General features: G+C 39.2%; 1 protein-coding gene across 4 annotated transcripts in view; it reads right to left on the bottom strand.

Moving 5' to 3' along the window:
• Positions 1 to 1,085: 1,085 nt before the first annotated feature.
• Positions 1,086 to 14,676, bottom strand: part of rbm44 (RNA binding motif protein 44) — a 161,257-nt gene continuing 147,666 nt past the window's right edge. For 3 of the 4 annotated variants that reach the window (XM_043693366.1, XM_043693367.1, XM_043693368.1), the window contains 4 exons: positions 10,671 to 10,947; positions 9,526 to 9,671; positions 8,438 to 8,576; positions 1,086 to 1,623 (listed from right to left, as the gene is read on the bottom strand). In XM_043693366.1, coding sequence (XP_043549301.1) covers positions 8,441 to 8,576; positions 9,526 to 9,671; positions 10,671 to 10,947 — 559 coding nt within the window. In that variant the 3' untranslated portion in view covers positions 1,086 to 1,623; positions 8,438 to 8,440. Of the gene's footprint in view, positions 1,624 to 6,645; positions 6,760 to 8,437; positions 8,577 to 9,525; positions 9,672 to 10,670; positions 10,948 to 14,676 lie in introns of all 4 variants that reach the window. The other variant, XR_006312103.1, reaches the window with a different exon arrangement.

The following is a 14,676-nucleotide window of genomic DNA, read 5'->3' as shown; positions in this document are numbered from 1 at the left end:
GCCTTTCTAATGTGACTATTTTAACAATTTTTAATCCCTTGCAATACTCTACTCTCTCTATGATTTGACAGTATTTTCTCATTGGCAAAGGAAGGTGCACAACACACATTTCGTATCTCAGTATTTACCTCTGAATCAATACACAGATCCCTTTTTGGTCCTTAATTAGTTCCAACCCTCCTTTTATTATCTTTAAATAATCATCTTCTATTTTCTCATGTAGGGTCACTGTACTTGAAATGTTAACTGTTTTCTCTCCATAGATGTTGCCAGAACTGTTAAGTTTCTCCGGTAATTTCATTTTGTTCTCTTCAGATCACCAGCATCCACAGTTTATTTTATTCCTCAATACTTTATATAAAACATGTTTATTAAAGGAAGTCATAACAATATTCCAATAGTGCCATTTTAAACTCCCTAACATTCCAATAAAACAAATACTATTGACCAGAAATGTAATACTCATGCATTCTTAACCCAGCAGATCATTATTCCAGGAACATTTACTATTTCATCCAAATAACATTTTGAGATTGAGAAGTACACACCTCCAAGATCTTTGTGTACACTTAAATTTTGTGCTTTGTAGGAGTAATAAATTTAAACACCCTACAGAATGGCCTTCTATCAAAAATGGAAAGATCGAAGAAAACTGACAGCTCTGAAGACAGAGCATGATGAACAGCTCTGCAAAAAAACCCATAAAAGCTATGGGCAAGGTGACTAATTTAGAGTATTTGCATCATGGAAACAGATTATTCAGCATAACAGGGTTATGCTCCAGATAAGCTTCCTCTCACTTTTTTTCATCTCACGCTGTCAATATACCTCGTTCTCATATTTTTGTCTAACTTCTCCTTGAAGTGCATCTATGCTATTCATCTCACGTACTCCAAGTACTAAGTTCAATTTGGGGAGGATGATGACCTAGCATTTCTTTCCAATAATTTTTTGCTCAATTACAATGTTAGCAACTGTACAGTGACCTGGTTCACTAGTATCTACGCAATAATTAAGTTATTACGTTTTCCCATTATACTAGGCTATGATTAATATAGCTATGCATATAAAAGATTAACACAAACTACTGAAGGTATTCTGTTACATTTATTTAATTGTTCACCACACTATCCACTTCACCTCAGCATCCTACGGTCCTGAAGGCATTGATCCTTGTTGAGATAGTTTATTAGACGTCAAGCATACATAGTGTAGTATCTTAGACAAGCACCATTCTTCATGCAAAAATATTTATGCTACTGAGGATCAACTAGTTTGATGTACTTACAAATTCACATTTTTGAATGCAAGTTAAAACATACAATATCACTGCCTTCCCAATTCATATATTTCAGCAGACCTGAGAGAGGAAAGGCTTCTCATCAATTTATTTAATTTTTTCACAAAACAGAAGCTCAAAGTTTAACAAATGCAATGAATTGGCAGGTTGAAAGTGCCCTGTGTAATAAATGCAGCATTGCAGCAACAGACGTTCTTGTCCATTACTCAATAAGTAACAGATTTACTGCAAAATGAAATGAAATAAGCAAATATCTCATGCTTGAAAGAAGTCTGGAATGGGTTTCCAAAAACATTTCTGTAGGTTGTCCTCTTCTCCAAATACTGAAAAACAGATCAAAATAGACATTCAAGTACCACTAACTTTTATCCAAATGCATTACTAACATTTCATTTCTCATAAAAATTAACAATGTAACAGAGTTTTCCTTGCAACCTACGGGACTGTAGTAACTGGAAAGGATGGATATTTATTCAGTAAACTTCCAAATAAATTCTTAATGTGTCATGAACTAACTGACCTTAGTCAGGAACTTGTAATGGACCTGGGCACACCTGGACTAGTTGAGGAAACATGCATGGTGTCTGCGAGAAAGGACATGATCAAAAATGGTTTGGATATTTTCTCTGCAGGCTGATTCATATAGAACAGCACATAGGGATAGGAATGGAGAGCACTCATTATATGTAGTGCTTATATGTATTAAGAATAACTAACATATTACCTTAAAAGGTAGCTGGGAGGAAAACTGGCAAACAAAACATATGCAACATAAGAATAATAAACAGCTTATCCAACTTAGCTGAAATTGCAGTAGCTACTGGAAAGTACATAATAGATAAAATCATTCATTTTTATTATTTCTTGGTTAAGAAACTATTACTCTATCAAATGTGGAATAAACTGCTCATCCCCAGTGAGGTTTCTTCTTAAACCACTGCACTGTATGGAGAAAATACTTCTACAGTTACTAGATCAAAATTCTACAATTTTAAATGAGTACCAGGAAAAGGTGGCCAAATTAAAATGATGCGCAATTTGGAACGGAATTTGGGAGGACATGGTGGTGAGGTTACACTTAAGGAATTAAAGATCCCTTGTAGATAGAACACAGACTAAGCATGGGACAGTGATGGAGACAGTGAATCTTTGATCTGGTTGACAGGTTGCCAATGAAGTGGACTGCTTTATCTTGGATAGTACTGAACTAAAAATATTTTTGCAGCTGCAATCATTCAGGAAAAGGAGAGCATTCCGTTACAAACATAACCAATGGAGCTTGCACTGGTGGTGAAGTTTTCATGATACAAGATGTGAGCTACTCAATGTTGAATATTAAAGTTGGCTAGTTCCATTGATTTTCTGGTCACTGATGACCTGAGAATGTTGAGATTCTGTGAAGGCAATATCATTAATTGTCATGGATATGGTTGGAGCTATTACTTGACATTTTGATACATGAATCATACTTGGTACTTACAGTCCCAAATCAGAATATTGACTAGATCTTGCTGTATGTTTTAGTACCTGAGGAATTGTGAATGGAGCTGAGCACAGGCATTCAACTAACAGTCACACTTGAGATTATAAGTGAGGGAACGTCATCAAATAACTAGCTTACTGTGTGGAGTTTGCACGTTCTCCCTGTGTCTGCGTGGGTTTCCTCCGGGTGCTCCGGTTTCCTCCCACAGTCCAAAGATGTGCAGGTCAGGTGAATTGGCCATGCTAAATTGCCCTACAGTTCAGCCTAGGACACTTCCCATAATGGTCATGCAGCATACTAATTTCCGTTGCCAGCCTCAGCTGTGTAGTCACTCCCCTGGTAAATGTTACATACACTGCCCTTAATAACAATTGGATGCAATTTTTCTCATTGACAGTATTACACGAGTGCAGTCTCTTCCCCTCATCAACTGTATGCAGGTGAAGTCCCTAATCTCGTCTGTGGCATGCGGTCATCCTTTTTTTATTGTAACTCCAATGGAAATGATTCATTTGTCCATTATATGCCAATGCTGTCTAATCCTGTTCAGTCTCACCTTATTAACCTAAAATTTGTACTGCCATTTCTACCCTGCAAAAAAGACTCAGACTATCCACGTCTCTCATAATTTTGTCAACTTCTATCAGGTCACCCCCTCAGCCTTCAACGTTCAAGTTAAAACAAACCAAGTTTGTCAAGTCTTTCCTCATTAGTAGACATGCAGGAGGCTGGAAGGACATTGCATCAGGAGGTGGAGAAGTTGACATTTCAGGTATAACCCGTCTTAAGGACTGGGTATAGGTGTCGGTGGAGCTGCAGATAAAGTGGGAGGTGGGGGCAGGGAGTTGGTAAATGGGAAGAATTAATCTGGTTGGTGGCAGGGTGCAGTTGGGGAGCTGGGAAGGGAAGTGTTTTGAAACTGGAGAACTCAATGTTGAATTGTCCGGGCTGTAGGGTGCCCAGGTGAAAGATGAGGTGTTGTTCCCCCAATTTGCATTGTGGTTCGTTGTGGCAATGGAAAAGGCCAAGGAGGTCACGTCGGAAAGGGAGTGAGAAGGGGAATTAAAATAGGCAGTGACTGGGAGGTCCGGTCGGCTGCTGCGGGCCTGGCTGTGATGCTCAGTGAACTGTTCCTTAAGTTTATGTTTGGTCTCCCCATCGGGAGCACGTGATGCAGTAAACTAGGTTGGAAGAGAGGTAAGTGAATCTCTATCTCACCTGGAAGAACTGTTTGGGGCCCTGGATAGAGATGAAGGGAGTGATGTACCAGCTGGTTTTGCACCTTTTCCGGTTGCAGGGGAAGGCACCTGTGTGTTCGGGGCAGTCAGTGGGGAGAGTGGAGTAAACCAAGGACCGAAGGTACTGGTTCTTGCAGAAGACAGAGAGGGGTGGGGAGGGGAAGATGTTCTTGGTGGTGGGTTCTAGTTGGAGTTGGCAGAAGTGTTTAAGGATGATGTGTTGGATGCGGAGACTGGTGGGGTGTTAAGTGAAGACAAGGGGGATTTCTCCCTCCAAACCAGGAAGCATCCTGGTAAACTTTTTCTATACCAGCTCCAAAGCCTCCAATACCCTTCTGATATTGTGGCAAACAGAAATGTGCGCAATATTCCAAATGCAGCCTAACTAAAGTTCTATACAGCTGCAACGCAACTTGCCAATTTTTATATTCTTTGCTCTGACTGAAGGCATGCGGTCATCCTTTTTTTATTGTAACTCCAATGGAAATGATTCATTTGTCCATATATGCCAATGCATGAAGGCAAGCATGCCATGTGCCTTCTTGACCACCTTACCTTATAACACACAATTATTTTTTTTACACACATTCCCCCAGACACTGATCCATTCAGTCCTCCACATTTTTCAGCATCAATTTCAGCAATACATGCTCCCTAATTGGATTGAGATTATACTGGTCAAGAAAATTTCCTGAACAATTTGCACCTTATCCTTTCCCTTTACTTTAGCGATATCCTAGTTGATACTTAGGTGAGTAAAGTCCATTAAAATCACCACTCTATCATTCCTGAGCATATCTTCATGCTCCTTAATTGCAATCTATTTTAATTTATTCCCATCTAATGTATTACTATTTCCTGTCTTTAGTACCATCAAACTTTCATTCCTTTAGCAACTTATTAACCTTTCCTGCTTCTTTGCACTGACACCCAGCCATCGAAAGAGTTGAAATCACTCCTTAATCTTCCATACTAGAAGTAGTGTAAAATGGTCACTGCAACCTAGTTTCATAATAAATACTTAGCCGAACTATCCTGACTGTGAATCAGTGTCGTACACTCTCCCAAGCCAATCTTTGTTGCTGTGATGTGGTGCTTGAGAACTTGCTACATCTCGAGCCAAGCTGTTCCAATATAGCTATCACACCAGCACACAACAATATGTAAAAGTGGCCATAAATAGAAAGGCAAATTCAAATCAGCAGATTACCATCCTATCAATCTACTCTCTCAATCAGAAAAGCAGTAGATGTTACTGATAGTATGGACAAATTACACTTACTCATCCATAACCAGCTCACTGATCCCCAATTGGGTTCCATCAGGATCACAACTACAGACAGTGTGGCATCAAACTACCCTAGTAAAACTGAAGTCAACAGGAATCTCAACAAAACTCACCAGTTGGCTGGAGTCATGAGCACAAAGAAGTTGTAGTCAAATCATCTCAGTCCTAAAACATCACTCTAGGAGATACTTAGGGCAGCAGAAAGGCCCAAACAATTTCAACTGTTCATCAATGATTTTTCTTCTATCAAAATCCAATATTCACTGATGATTATAATGTTTGGCTCCATTCACAACATCACAGACAATGCAGCAAGACCTAGACAATGTTCAGGTTTGGGATAATTAATGTTGATAGCAATCAAGAGCCAACAATGACCATCCTAACAAAAGAGAATCCAATCATCATTTCTTGACAATTAATGACATTGCCATAATTGATTCTCTTACCAGCATTATCATGAAGATTAACTACCAATCACAAAATTACTTAGACAAGGTACAATAAAAATATTTTGAACAGCAAGTCAGAGACCAGGCATTCTGTGGCGCACACACTCATTTTCTGAATTCCAACAGCCTGTCCACTATCTACAAATCATACATGATGAATGAAGTAGAAAACTCTCCCCCATTTACCAGGATGAGTGCAGCTCTATTAACACTGAAGGTAGCCAATGCCATCAAAGGCAAAACAGACCTGCTAATTGGCACCAATGCACAATGTTAAGTATTCATTCCCTCATCCACTGGAGCACCATGTGTCGTAATAACTCTTAACCTATCTACATCCTAGGGTGCTACCACCGAACAGAAACAAAACCGGGCTTGTGATTAAAACATACTGCCACAAAAGCAGGACAGGGGAAAGGAACTTTGCATTGAGTAACTCATCTCCTGACTCCTCAAAGTCTACCCACCATCCACAAGGCGCAAGTCATAGGGATGTACAGCATGGAAAAAGACCTTCGGTCCAACTTGTCCATGCCGACCAGATATCCTAACCAAATCTAATTCAGTTTGCCAGCACTTGGCCCATATCCCTCAAGTCAGCACTGTGTCAGAACTTTCTCCAATTGATTGGATGACAACAGCTCCAATAATACTGAAACAGCTTGTCAGCATCCACGACAAAACAGTTTGTTTGATTGGCATCAAAGCCACAAACATTTACCATTGCTCAGTAGCAGCAGTGTGTACCATTTACAAGCGCTGCAGAAATTTACTATGGGCTCCTCAGGCTTCGACCAAAAGTATGACTACTATTTCTAGAAAAGACAAATGCATCAGATACATGGAATCATAACCCCTTGCAAGTTCCCCTCCAAATAATTCACCATTTTTGACTTGGAAATATATTGCGGTTTCTTCAATGTCACTGGGTAAAATCCTGGGTTATCCTTTCAAAAGATCTTATGGAATGCTGGAGAATTCAGTATGTCCGGCAACATCTATGGAGAGAAACAGAGTTAATGTTTTGAGTCTGGTCTGGCTCTTCAGAACTGAAAAGTTTTTTTATACTTTTGAGAGAGGCAAAAAAACCCTATTTTACAACATCTTTCAGTTCTGAATAACAGTCAAACAATTCTCAGAAAATTAACTATTTCTTTTTACAGATGATGTCAAATCTGCTGAGTTTCTCCAGCACTGTGTAAACCAATAGGACCGGAATCGTGCTATAGTCAATACAGATAAGGAAAGTTTGTATTGTACAAATGGTGGTTTAATTTCTTCAATTGATTTATGGCCAATTCACATTGAAGAAACAAGTGTTATAGCAGAATTGACCGCAGATTAAATTAGTAGGGCAACAGTACTAAAATCGCTTGCGGCGATTAGGTTTGTACAAACTACCTTAAGCAGGAAAAAGTAATTTGGACAATTCAGTATTAACTTCGCCTTATTCACATTTGTCTATAGTTTGGATTAGTGGCACAGACGTAATGGCTGCACAACTCTTATGTTACATAATTCTGTGACTGATTTGATTTGATTTAATTTATTGTTGTCACATGCACCTTAGTACAGTGAAAAGTTTTGTTTTGAGCGCAGTACAGGTCAATCCTAACATACAAGGTCGTACAGATCATAGGGTGTTTAGTCAGAGCGAGACATACTGGGTTACAGCTGTAAGAAGATGCATGAAAGCAAGTTCAACATTAGATTTCAAATTATTATTTGAGATTAACAGGGCTCGGGGCCAAGAGAGTCTGGTTATATTCTGTTTCTTGAAGTCAAAATGAACAATACAACAAGAAAGTTCATGTCCACAGTAAGCTGGATCTAACAATGGCTATTAGAAATTAGATTTGGCCTAAAATGGGAATTAAGATAGTGGTGGTTAGATTTCTGGGATAGAATCTGATCAAAAAGGAAGTAGACAGTGTGAATATTTCAGTTTTGTTATTTGTCACAGTAACGAGAAAAACTATTCTGGAATTTCTGTAATTGTTCAGTCACGAGAATTTGCTAAACTGATTTGTAACTGGTTTTACTTTGCCAGAGCTCTCAGTACCTACAGTAGTCAATGACTTGAGAAGCTCGAGACATAAACTCATATGACAAGAGAAAGATACCTTATTAAATCCCTTGTCTTACACTACTCTGTAAGTGTAGGTACTGGCAGATAATTTAATGATAGCTTCATGCAGTCTCGGACACAATCCATCAGCTGGACAGCTACGACCAGAATGCCTGACTCTGGATACTCGTTACTCTGGAGAAGCAACTTCCATTCAACAATTATTGGAGAAAGCCAAGTCAATGTCTTCTTCCCAGAGGTCAAGGAGGTGATTCAGTTTTGGTAAATAGAAGAGGCTTTTAAAGCACCAAACCACATTTGGATCACTGATCAGTGCTAAAACATGTAGACAGTTAACGTAATTATATATGACAAACAGGGATGAAATGAATCTACACCAACAGTGTAAAATGGGATCATGACAGCAGCCTGTTTTACACTACAATTCACTTTTCATTGAAGGTCTCCAGTAAGTCCATTTTGCACTTGACATAAATAGGTTTCACACCAACCTCAGGATTAAAGGCATAACATATGTATATAATATATTCAATGTATCTTATATTATTTCAATTTAACATCAATGGTAAGATACAATGATAACATACTCTTTATTCTTTGTTATTTGCAGACAAGTGCCTTTTCAAGATAGCAGAAGCCAGTTGTACAATTGTATTTAGAGCCAGGCCACTCAGAAATCCCTTGTTATTTGATTTCACTTCCTTCAGTGCTTGAACAATATCATTCCTAAACACAATTCAAAACACAAATTATAACAATGAAATAACATGAAAATACTCAATTAAACTATAATCTCAGATGAATGCACTGTTGAAATAATGTACTACATTCCATCCTAATAAAGTATGATGTGGAGGTGCTGGTGTTGGAAAGATGAAGGGGTTGCTCTCCGAAAGCTTGTGTGATTTCAAATAAACCTGTTGGACTATAACCTAGTGTTGTGTGACTTCTGACTTTGACCCTATAATATAGGCTGCATTTTGTTTCCCTTAAACGTTCAAGTACTAAGGTCAATGTGCGCTTAAGGCATTCAAATCAGAAGGTTACAGGCCAATGTGTGCTGTGTTGGCTCACCTCAGCTATAACCTAAGAGTACAATGTACTAGAGGAGGGGAAAATTAAGCCAGGGATCCCATTTCTGGACACCAGACTGTGATTCACCTGGGCATCAAACAAGAACTGAACTAGATGTGGCAGTGATGACACCAAAGTTAAACAGCCTGACCAAACTATGCCTTTTAGGCTCACCTGATAAGTTTGATGATCCTAAGCGCACTGTCATTCCTGTACAGTGGAACCACTGAAAACTAGTAACTTCAAGGGGGATGGGGGAATTTGGAATGTTTTGTCTTATCATTTTTAAATTAAAACCAGTGCTAAGAACATTGAAGAACCCAGTTTTTTTTTTGCATGGAAATATTAAACATAAAGCAGGACACCAAATAATTCTATCACATATCTATACAAATTAAGCATAATTCATTAATGAAATAACATGTTCAAAGTACCACTTAAAAGTATAACTGAGGGTAATTTTTTATGAAATAATATGAGTCCTGCAAAGGAGAATCACTTCAGATGAGCAGATTTTGTAGGTATTTATGAATGCACTGCAGACAACTTGCTCCTGATTAGATATTTAATTACAAGAAAAACTTATTCATTTTTTTCTGACCTGTTTGCTTCAGGATGCATTTCCAAGAGAGTCTTCATCAGTTTGTTAAAGCTACTTAAATTAGCAGAATTTGCAGGAATGAATGTCCCTATTGCTGAGGGAATGTCCTGTACACACTGCATCTGTTTGTATTTCCTTCTGTTAATCTGGTAACACACGCAAAGTAGATTAGGGATTTTCTACGACAGCTAAGTAATATGCTATTATGAAAATGACATATCCTGAGGTAATATTTTTCTTTTGACATTTTGGTATGCTTTTGGCATGTCTAGCAAAACTGGATGATCTAAGGGATACTTAGCATTTAAAGATATGCTTGGTTGTGATATACCAAAGGATTAAAACACAATACTAAAAAGGAACACATATTATCTGATATATTAAGGACTAGAATTATAGAGATCTACAACGCAGCAAAAGACCCTTCAGGCCACCTCATCAATGGCAGTCCAAAATAGCCACTAACTTTCCAATCCCACTGTCCAGCCTTGAATAAAGACTCAAAATTGCAATGACAACACACATGCCCTTAAGGATTCTAGGGTCATTAATTACTAGTAGTCTGATCCCTCTCCGTGCCCATCTTTTAAATACTTAGATTTGCTCCCAGAGGTGTTGGAATCCTAGGTCAGGGTGACCAACTCTCGGAGAGAAAATTAGGGCCGCTTCTCCATGAGAGGTTTGGGCGGGGAGTTGTTGCCAAACTGTTGGAGGAAAGGGGACAGTCCTCCTCATGTCTTCCTGGGATTCATGCTATTGGCAATCCAAATAAGGAGGTCAATGCAAAAAGAAATTCCACAGGCCATCTCGTGGATATGACCTAAATGGTTAAAGCAGCTTTGCATCCACCTGTTAAAAAAATATTTGTTCAGATGGTTATGAGCCTTTGATGGATCTGTGCAGTCTGAAGTCACAATTTGATACTTCAGCTTGCCTTACTATCCAAGCTTATAATTATTTCCCTAGATTGCTCCATTATTTAAACATGATTACTAAATTAAAGGTTTGTTGTCCAGTAGCATTCTTTCCAATGTTCACATGCCCTTCATCATGAAAGTGTACATGCACAGATATAAAACTGAATTCACTTAATCTTTAACATGGTTATCTATTATAGCATAACAGCAAATTTCTGCTTTCAATACCTTATGAGAGGCTGCGTTAAGAACTCTTGTTGATAATGGAGGAGTACAAGGCTCAGGCTGACTTTTTCCTTTGATGTTGGTGTCCTTTATAACATGGTCTTTTAGTGTGCGCACATTTAACGATGGTTGTGAATGATTTTTAAGTACAGATAACATATGATCTCCTGAGATTTTTGCCAGATGGACTTTAATTGGCTTCCCATGATATTCTTTTCCATTCATTTCATCCACTGCCAGCTTGGCATAATTGGGAGATGCAACTCTTAGAACTCCGCACCTAGCAAAGCAGAATTACAACTTGTAAGTTCAGAAATGGTTTGAATTAAAACAAATAATGCTAACAAAAGGACACAAGTAAAATATATTCAAAAGGCATTAATTATGTTAGCTCTTGCACCTTGTCAGCTCAAAACATACGTGCCCACTAAATTGCTTTGGCTTAAAATGGGACAAGCAAGGAAATTGAGACCTGACTGAACATAGCAACCAAGAGGGTGGAAAATTGATAATGGAGTATAAGGAAATGGCAGATAACTTAAACCAATATTTTGCATCATCCTTCATGTTGGAAGACACTACAAACATTTTGGTGGTAACAGATAAGCAAGGTGCTAATGGGAGGAAAGATCTTGAAATAGTCTCTGTCACAACAATAAATTATTTTACAAATCAACAGGATAAAAGGCAGACAATATACATGACCCCAAGGCATTGTCTCTAAAGGAAATGGCTGCAGAAATAGTAGAGGTATTGGTCGAAACATTCCAGACCTAACTGGATACCTTGAGGGTTCCAGTGGATTAGAGAACAGAACACGTGATGCCCTTGTTCAATAGGAGGAGACAGGGAGCAGACACCTACAGGCCTGTTAGCCTAACATGTCATAGGAATAGTGTTAGGAGTCTTATCAAAGAAAAACACAGCAAGATATTTAGCAAAGCTTAATGAAACTGAACATAAACATTTTGTTATGGGAATTCTTGTTTGACAAAGTGCTAGAGTTCTATGAGGATAGGACAAGCAGGATGATAAAGGGGAATTGTAAATGTATTGTGTTTGGATTTCCAAAGGGAACTGGATAAGGTGCCACATGACAGTGGTACAAGGTAGATGCTCATGGCATTGGGGGTAATGTATTAGCATGGATGACGACTGGTTAATGTACAGAAGGCAGAGTTTGGATTAATGGGCCTTTTTCAGGTTGGAGAGGTGGAACTTACGGAATGCCACAAAGATCAGTCCTAGGGCTTACTATCTATAGAGTCTTGGAGGAAAGGGCACAATATTCAAATTTGCTGGTGATATAAAATAGGTGGGAGGACATGTTGCAATATGGACATCAGAAATCTGCAAGGGGATAAAATAAGTTGAGAGTGGGTAAAATCTTGGCAGAGGGAGTTTAATGTAGAAATGCAAATAAAGGGATTTGGAAGATCTTATGCACGAAGCACAAAGGGTTACTGTGCAGGTGTAACAAGTAATTAAGAAAGAATAAGGAATTTATTACTAGGGCATGTGTATTTTGTACTCATGAAGTCTTGTTACAATTGTATAGGGTGTTGTTAGGCCATAATTGGTGTTTTCTGTGTGGTGTTGATTCTGCATTTAAAAAAAAGGATTTACTAACATTGGAGACTGTTCAAGAGAGATGTACTGAGCTAATTCCTGGGATGAAACGGTGAGCTTATCAATAATGGCTAAACACATCTTTATTCATTAGGTATCTGGAAGAATGAGGGGTGATCTTAATGAAAAATTCAAGATTCTGAGGGAGGTTTGACCGGGTAGATGTTGAGAAGATGTTTCCATTAAACAGGAAATCTCAAAATAATGACAGAATAAGGGGACTCTCATTTAAAACCAAGATATTAAGGTACATCTTCTCCCATAAGGTAGTGAATGTGGAGTCTTTAAAGAGGACGTAGGTAGATTTTGAAACATCAGGGTGTTGACAGCTATGCTGAGCTGGTCTGAAAGGGTAGGTGAGACAGGGCACAGATAAGCCACGATCCTGTTGAATGGTTTGGCAGGCTTGTCATATTTGACCTGGATTATCTTCCAATTACAGATCTCGCTAACACCAAGACCACCTTTGCAAAATCTCCTGTTTTTGCACTTAACTCAGCTTGTGCTTCTGAAACCCTTGTACATTCCATGGTACACCTTCTATAGCTCGAGGCCAATCAAATCTCTGCTGCTGCTTCCTAACTTTCAGTAAATCATCTTCATTCATCTTTAATATACTGTACTCACTGTTCTTTTGTGACTTCTGCTTTGTTGAATGTTTAGAGTCTATTTCTATTTAGTCTCTCAAAGTAGTTTTCTTAGATTCCACAAACTCCAAGGCAAGAAGTCTGAATTTACAGCTCAACTGATATACATTCTCTTCACACTAGGTTAGAACTTTTGTATTTTTCCAATGCAACTCAGACATTATCATTGTAAATCATACATACGCCATGATATTAATCCTACCACTTTACGTTTCACCACAGCTTTTTATTCATCCCTTATGTAGAGATTTTGGACATTCTTGTCCCTCAGCACAGCCAATCCCTCACATTTGCTGTGGTCCTGTTTGATTCTTGCCCTTCAATGCTCTACATATCAGTTTTCTTATTCTTTTTCTCCCCCTTGTTTCCCTCTCTTCTGTCCCAATCTCCCTGCCCTCTGATTTAAACCTCCCTAACTACTCTAGTAAGTTCCCACCTCCAGGACATCAATTTCAGTCCTGTCAGGTGTAACTCATTCAACTTATTTTGATCCCACCTCACCCAGAACCATTCCCAAAGTTCCAGGAATCTGGAACCATCGCTCTTACCCTCTCTCTTTAGCCATCTATTCATCTGATATATCCTGCTATTTCTACTCTGACCAGCATGTGGTACTAGCAGTAATCTTGAGACTACTACCTTCGATGTTTTACTTTTCAACTGACTACCTACCTATCTCCCTAAATGCTGCTTTCATGACTCCATCCTTTTTAAAAAAAACCTATATTATTGGTACTGATTAGTACAACAATCAATGATTGTTCACCCTCCCTCTCCAAATGTCCTGTAGCTGGCTCCTGGTATTCTTGACCCTAGCATCAGGGAGCAACAAATCATCTTGAAGTCTTGTTTGCTGCCACAGAAACACCTATCTATTCCCCTTCCTATTGAATCCACTATAATTACTGTATTCACACACTTTCTATCAAGCTTGAAGGGGTTCAAAAAAGATTTACCAGGAATGTAAAGTTTCAGTTACAGGGAGAGGTTGGGACTTTTTTCACTGGAGCTTGGGAGATTGAGTGGTGACTTTATGGCACGGTGGTTAGCACAGCTGCCTCACAGAGCCAGAGACCCGGGTTCAATTCCCGCCTCAGGCGACTGTCTGTGTGGAGTTTGCACATTCTCCCAGTGTCTCCGTGGGTTTCCTCCGGGTGCTTCGGTTTCCTCCCACAGTCCAAAAATGTGCAGGTTAGGTGAATTCGCCATACTAAATTGCCTGTAGTGTTAGGGGCAGAGGTAAATGTAGGGGGATGGGTCTGGGTGGGTTACGCTTCGGCGGGTCAGTATTGGGCTGAAGGGCCTGTTTCCACACTGTAAGTAATCTAATCTAAACAGCATTCAAAGCAGTACAGAGGAACCTCGATTATTTGAAGGAGATCTTGAGGTCCTGACAGAAACATTACATCAAAAACATATTTACAACACCAATTGCGTCTTCTGTTTACAGTGATTAAAAGTGAACTTGGCTTACTGAAATGCTGCTGAGAACAGTCCTGGACAGCCCTAGGCACTGTCTCCAAATGACTGACCTCCAGCCCTCTCTACCCACATTCTCTCCAACATTGCCCTGTACAGGGCAAAGGTGGAACTTGTCAAAATGTTGCAGTAAAAGGTGTGCGTGCGTGTACTACGGAGCAGCAGCAACAGCCTTGTTAGTGTCCAGTCTGGCTGTACCAGAGAGAGGGCGGCAGCATACGGGTAGGGGCAGATGGGGGGTGGTGTTGAATGGT

The sequence above is a fragment of the Chiloscyllium plagiosum genome, chromosome 7, assembly GCF_004010195.1.
Source record: "Chiloscyllium plagiosum isolate BGI_BamShark_2017 chromosome 7, ASM401019v2, whole genome shotgun sequence".
Classification (NCBI taxonomy): domain Eukaryota; kingdom Metazoa; phylum Chordata; class Chondrichthyes; order Orectolobiformes; family Hemiscylliidae; genus Chiloscyllium; species Chiloscyllium plagiosum.
This window is presented reverse-complemented; position numbering and strand designations above follow the sequence as displayed.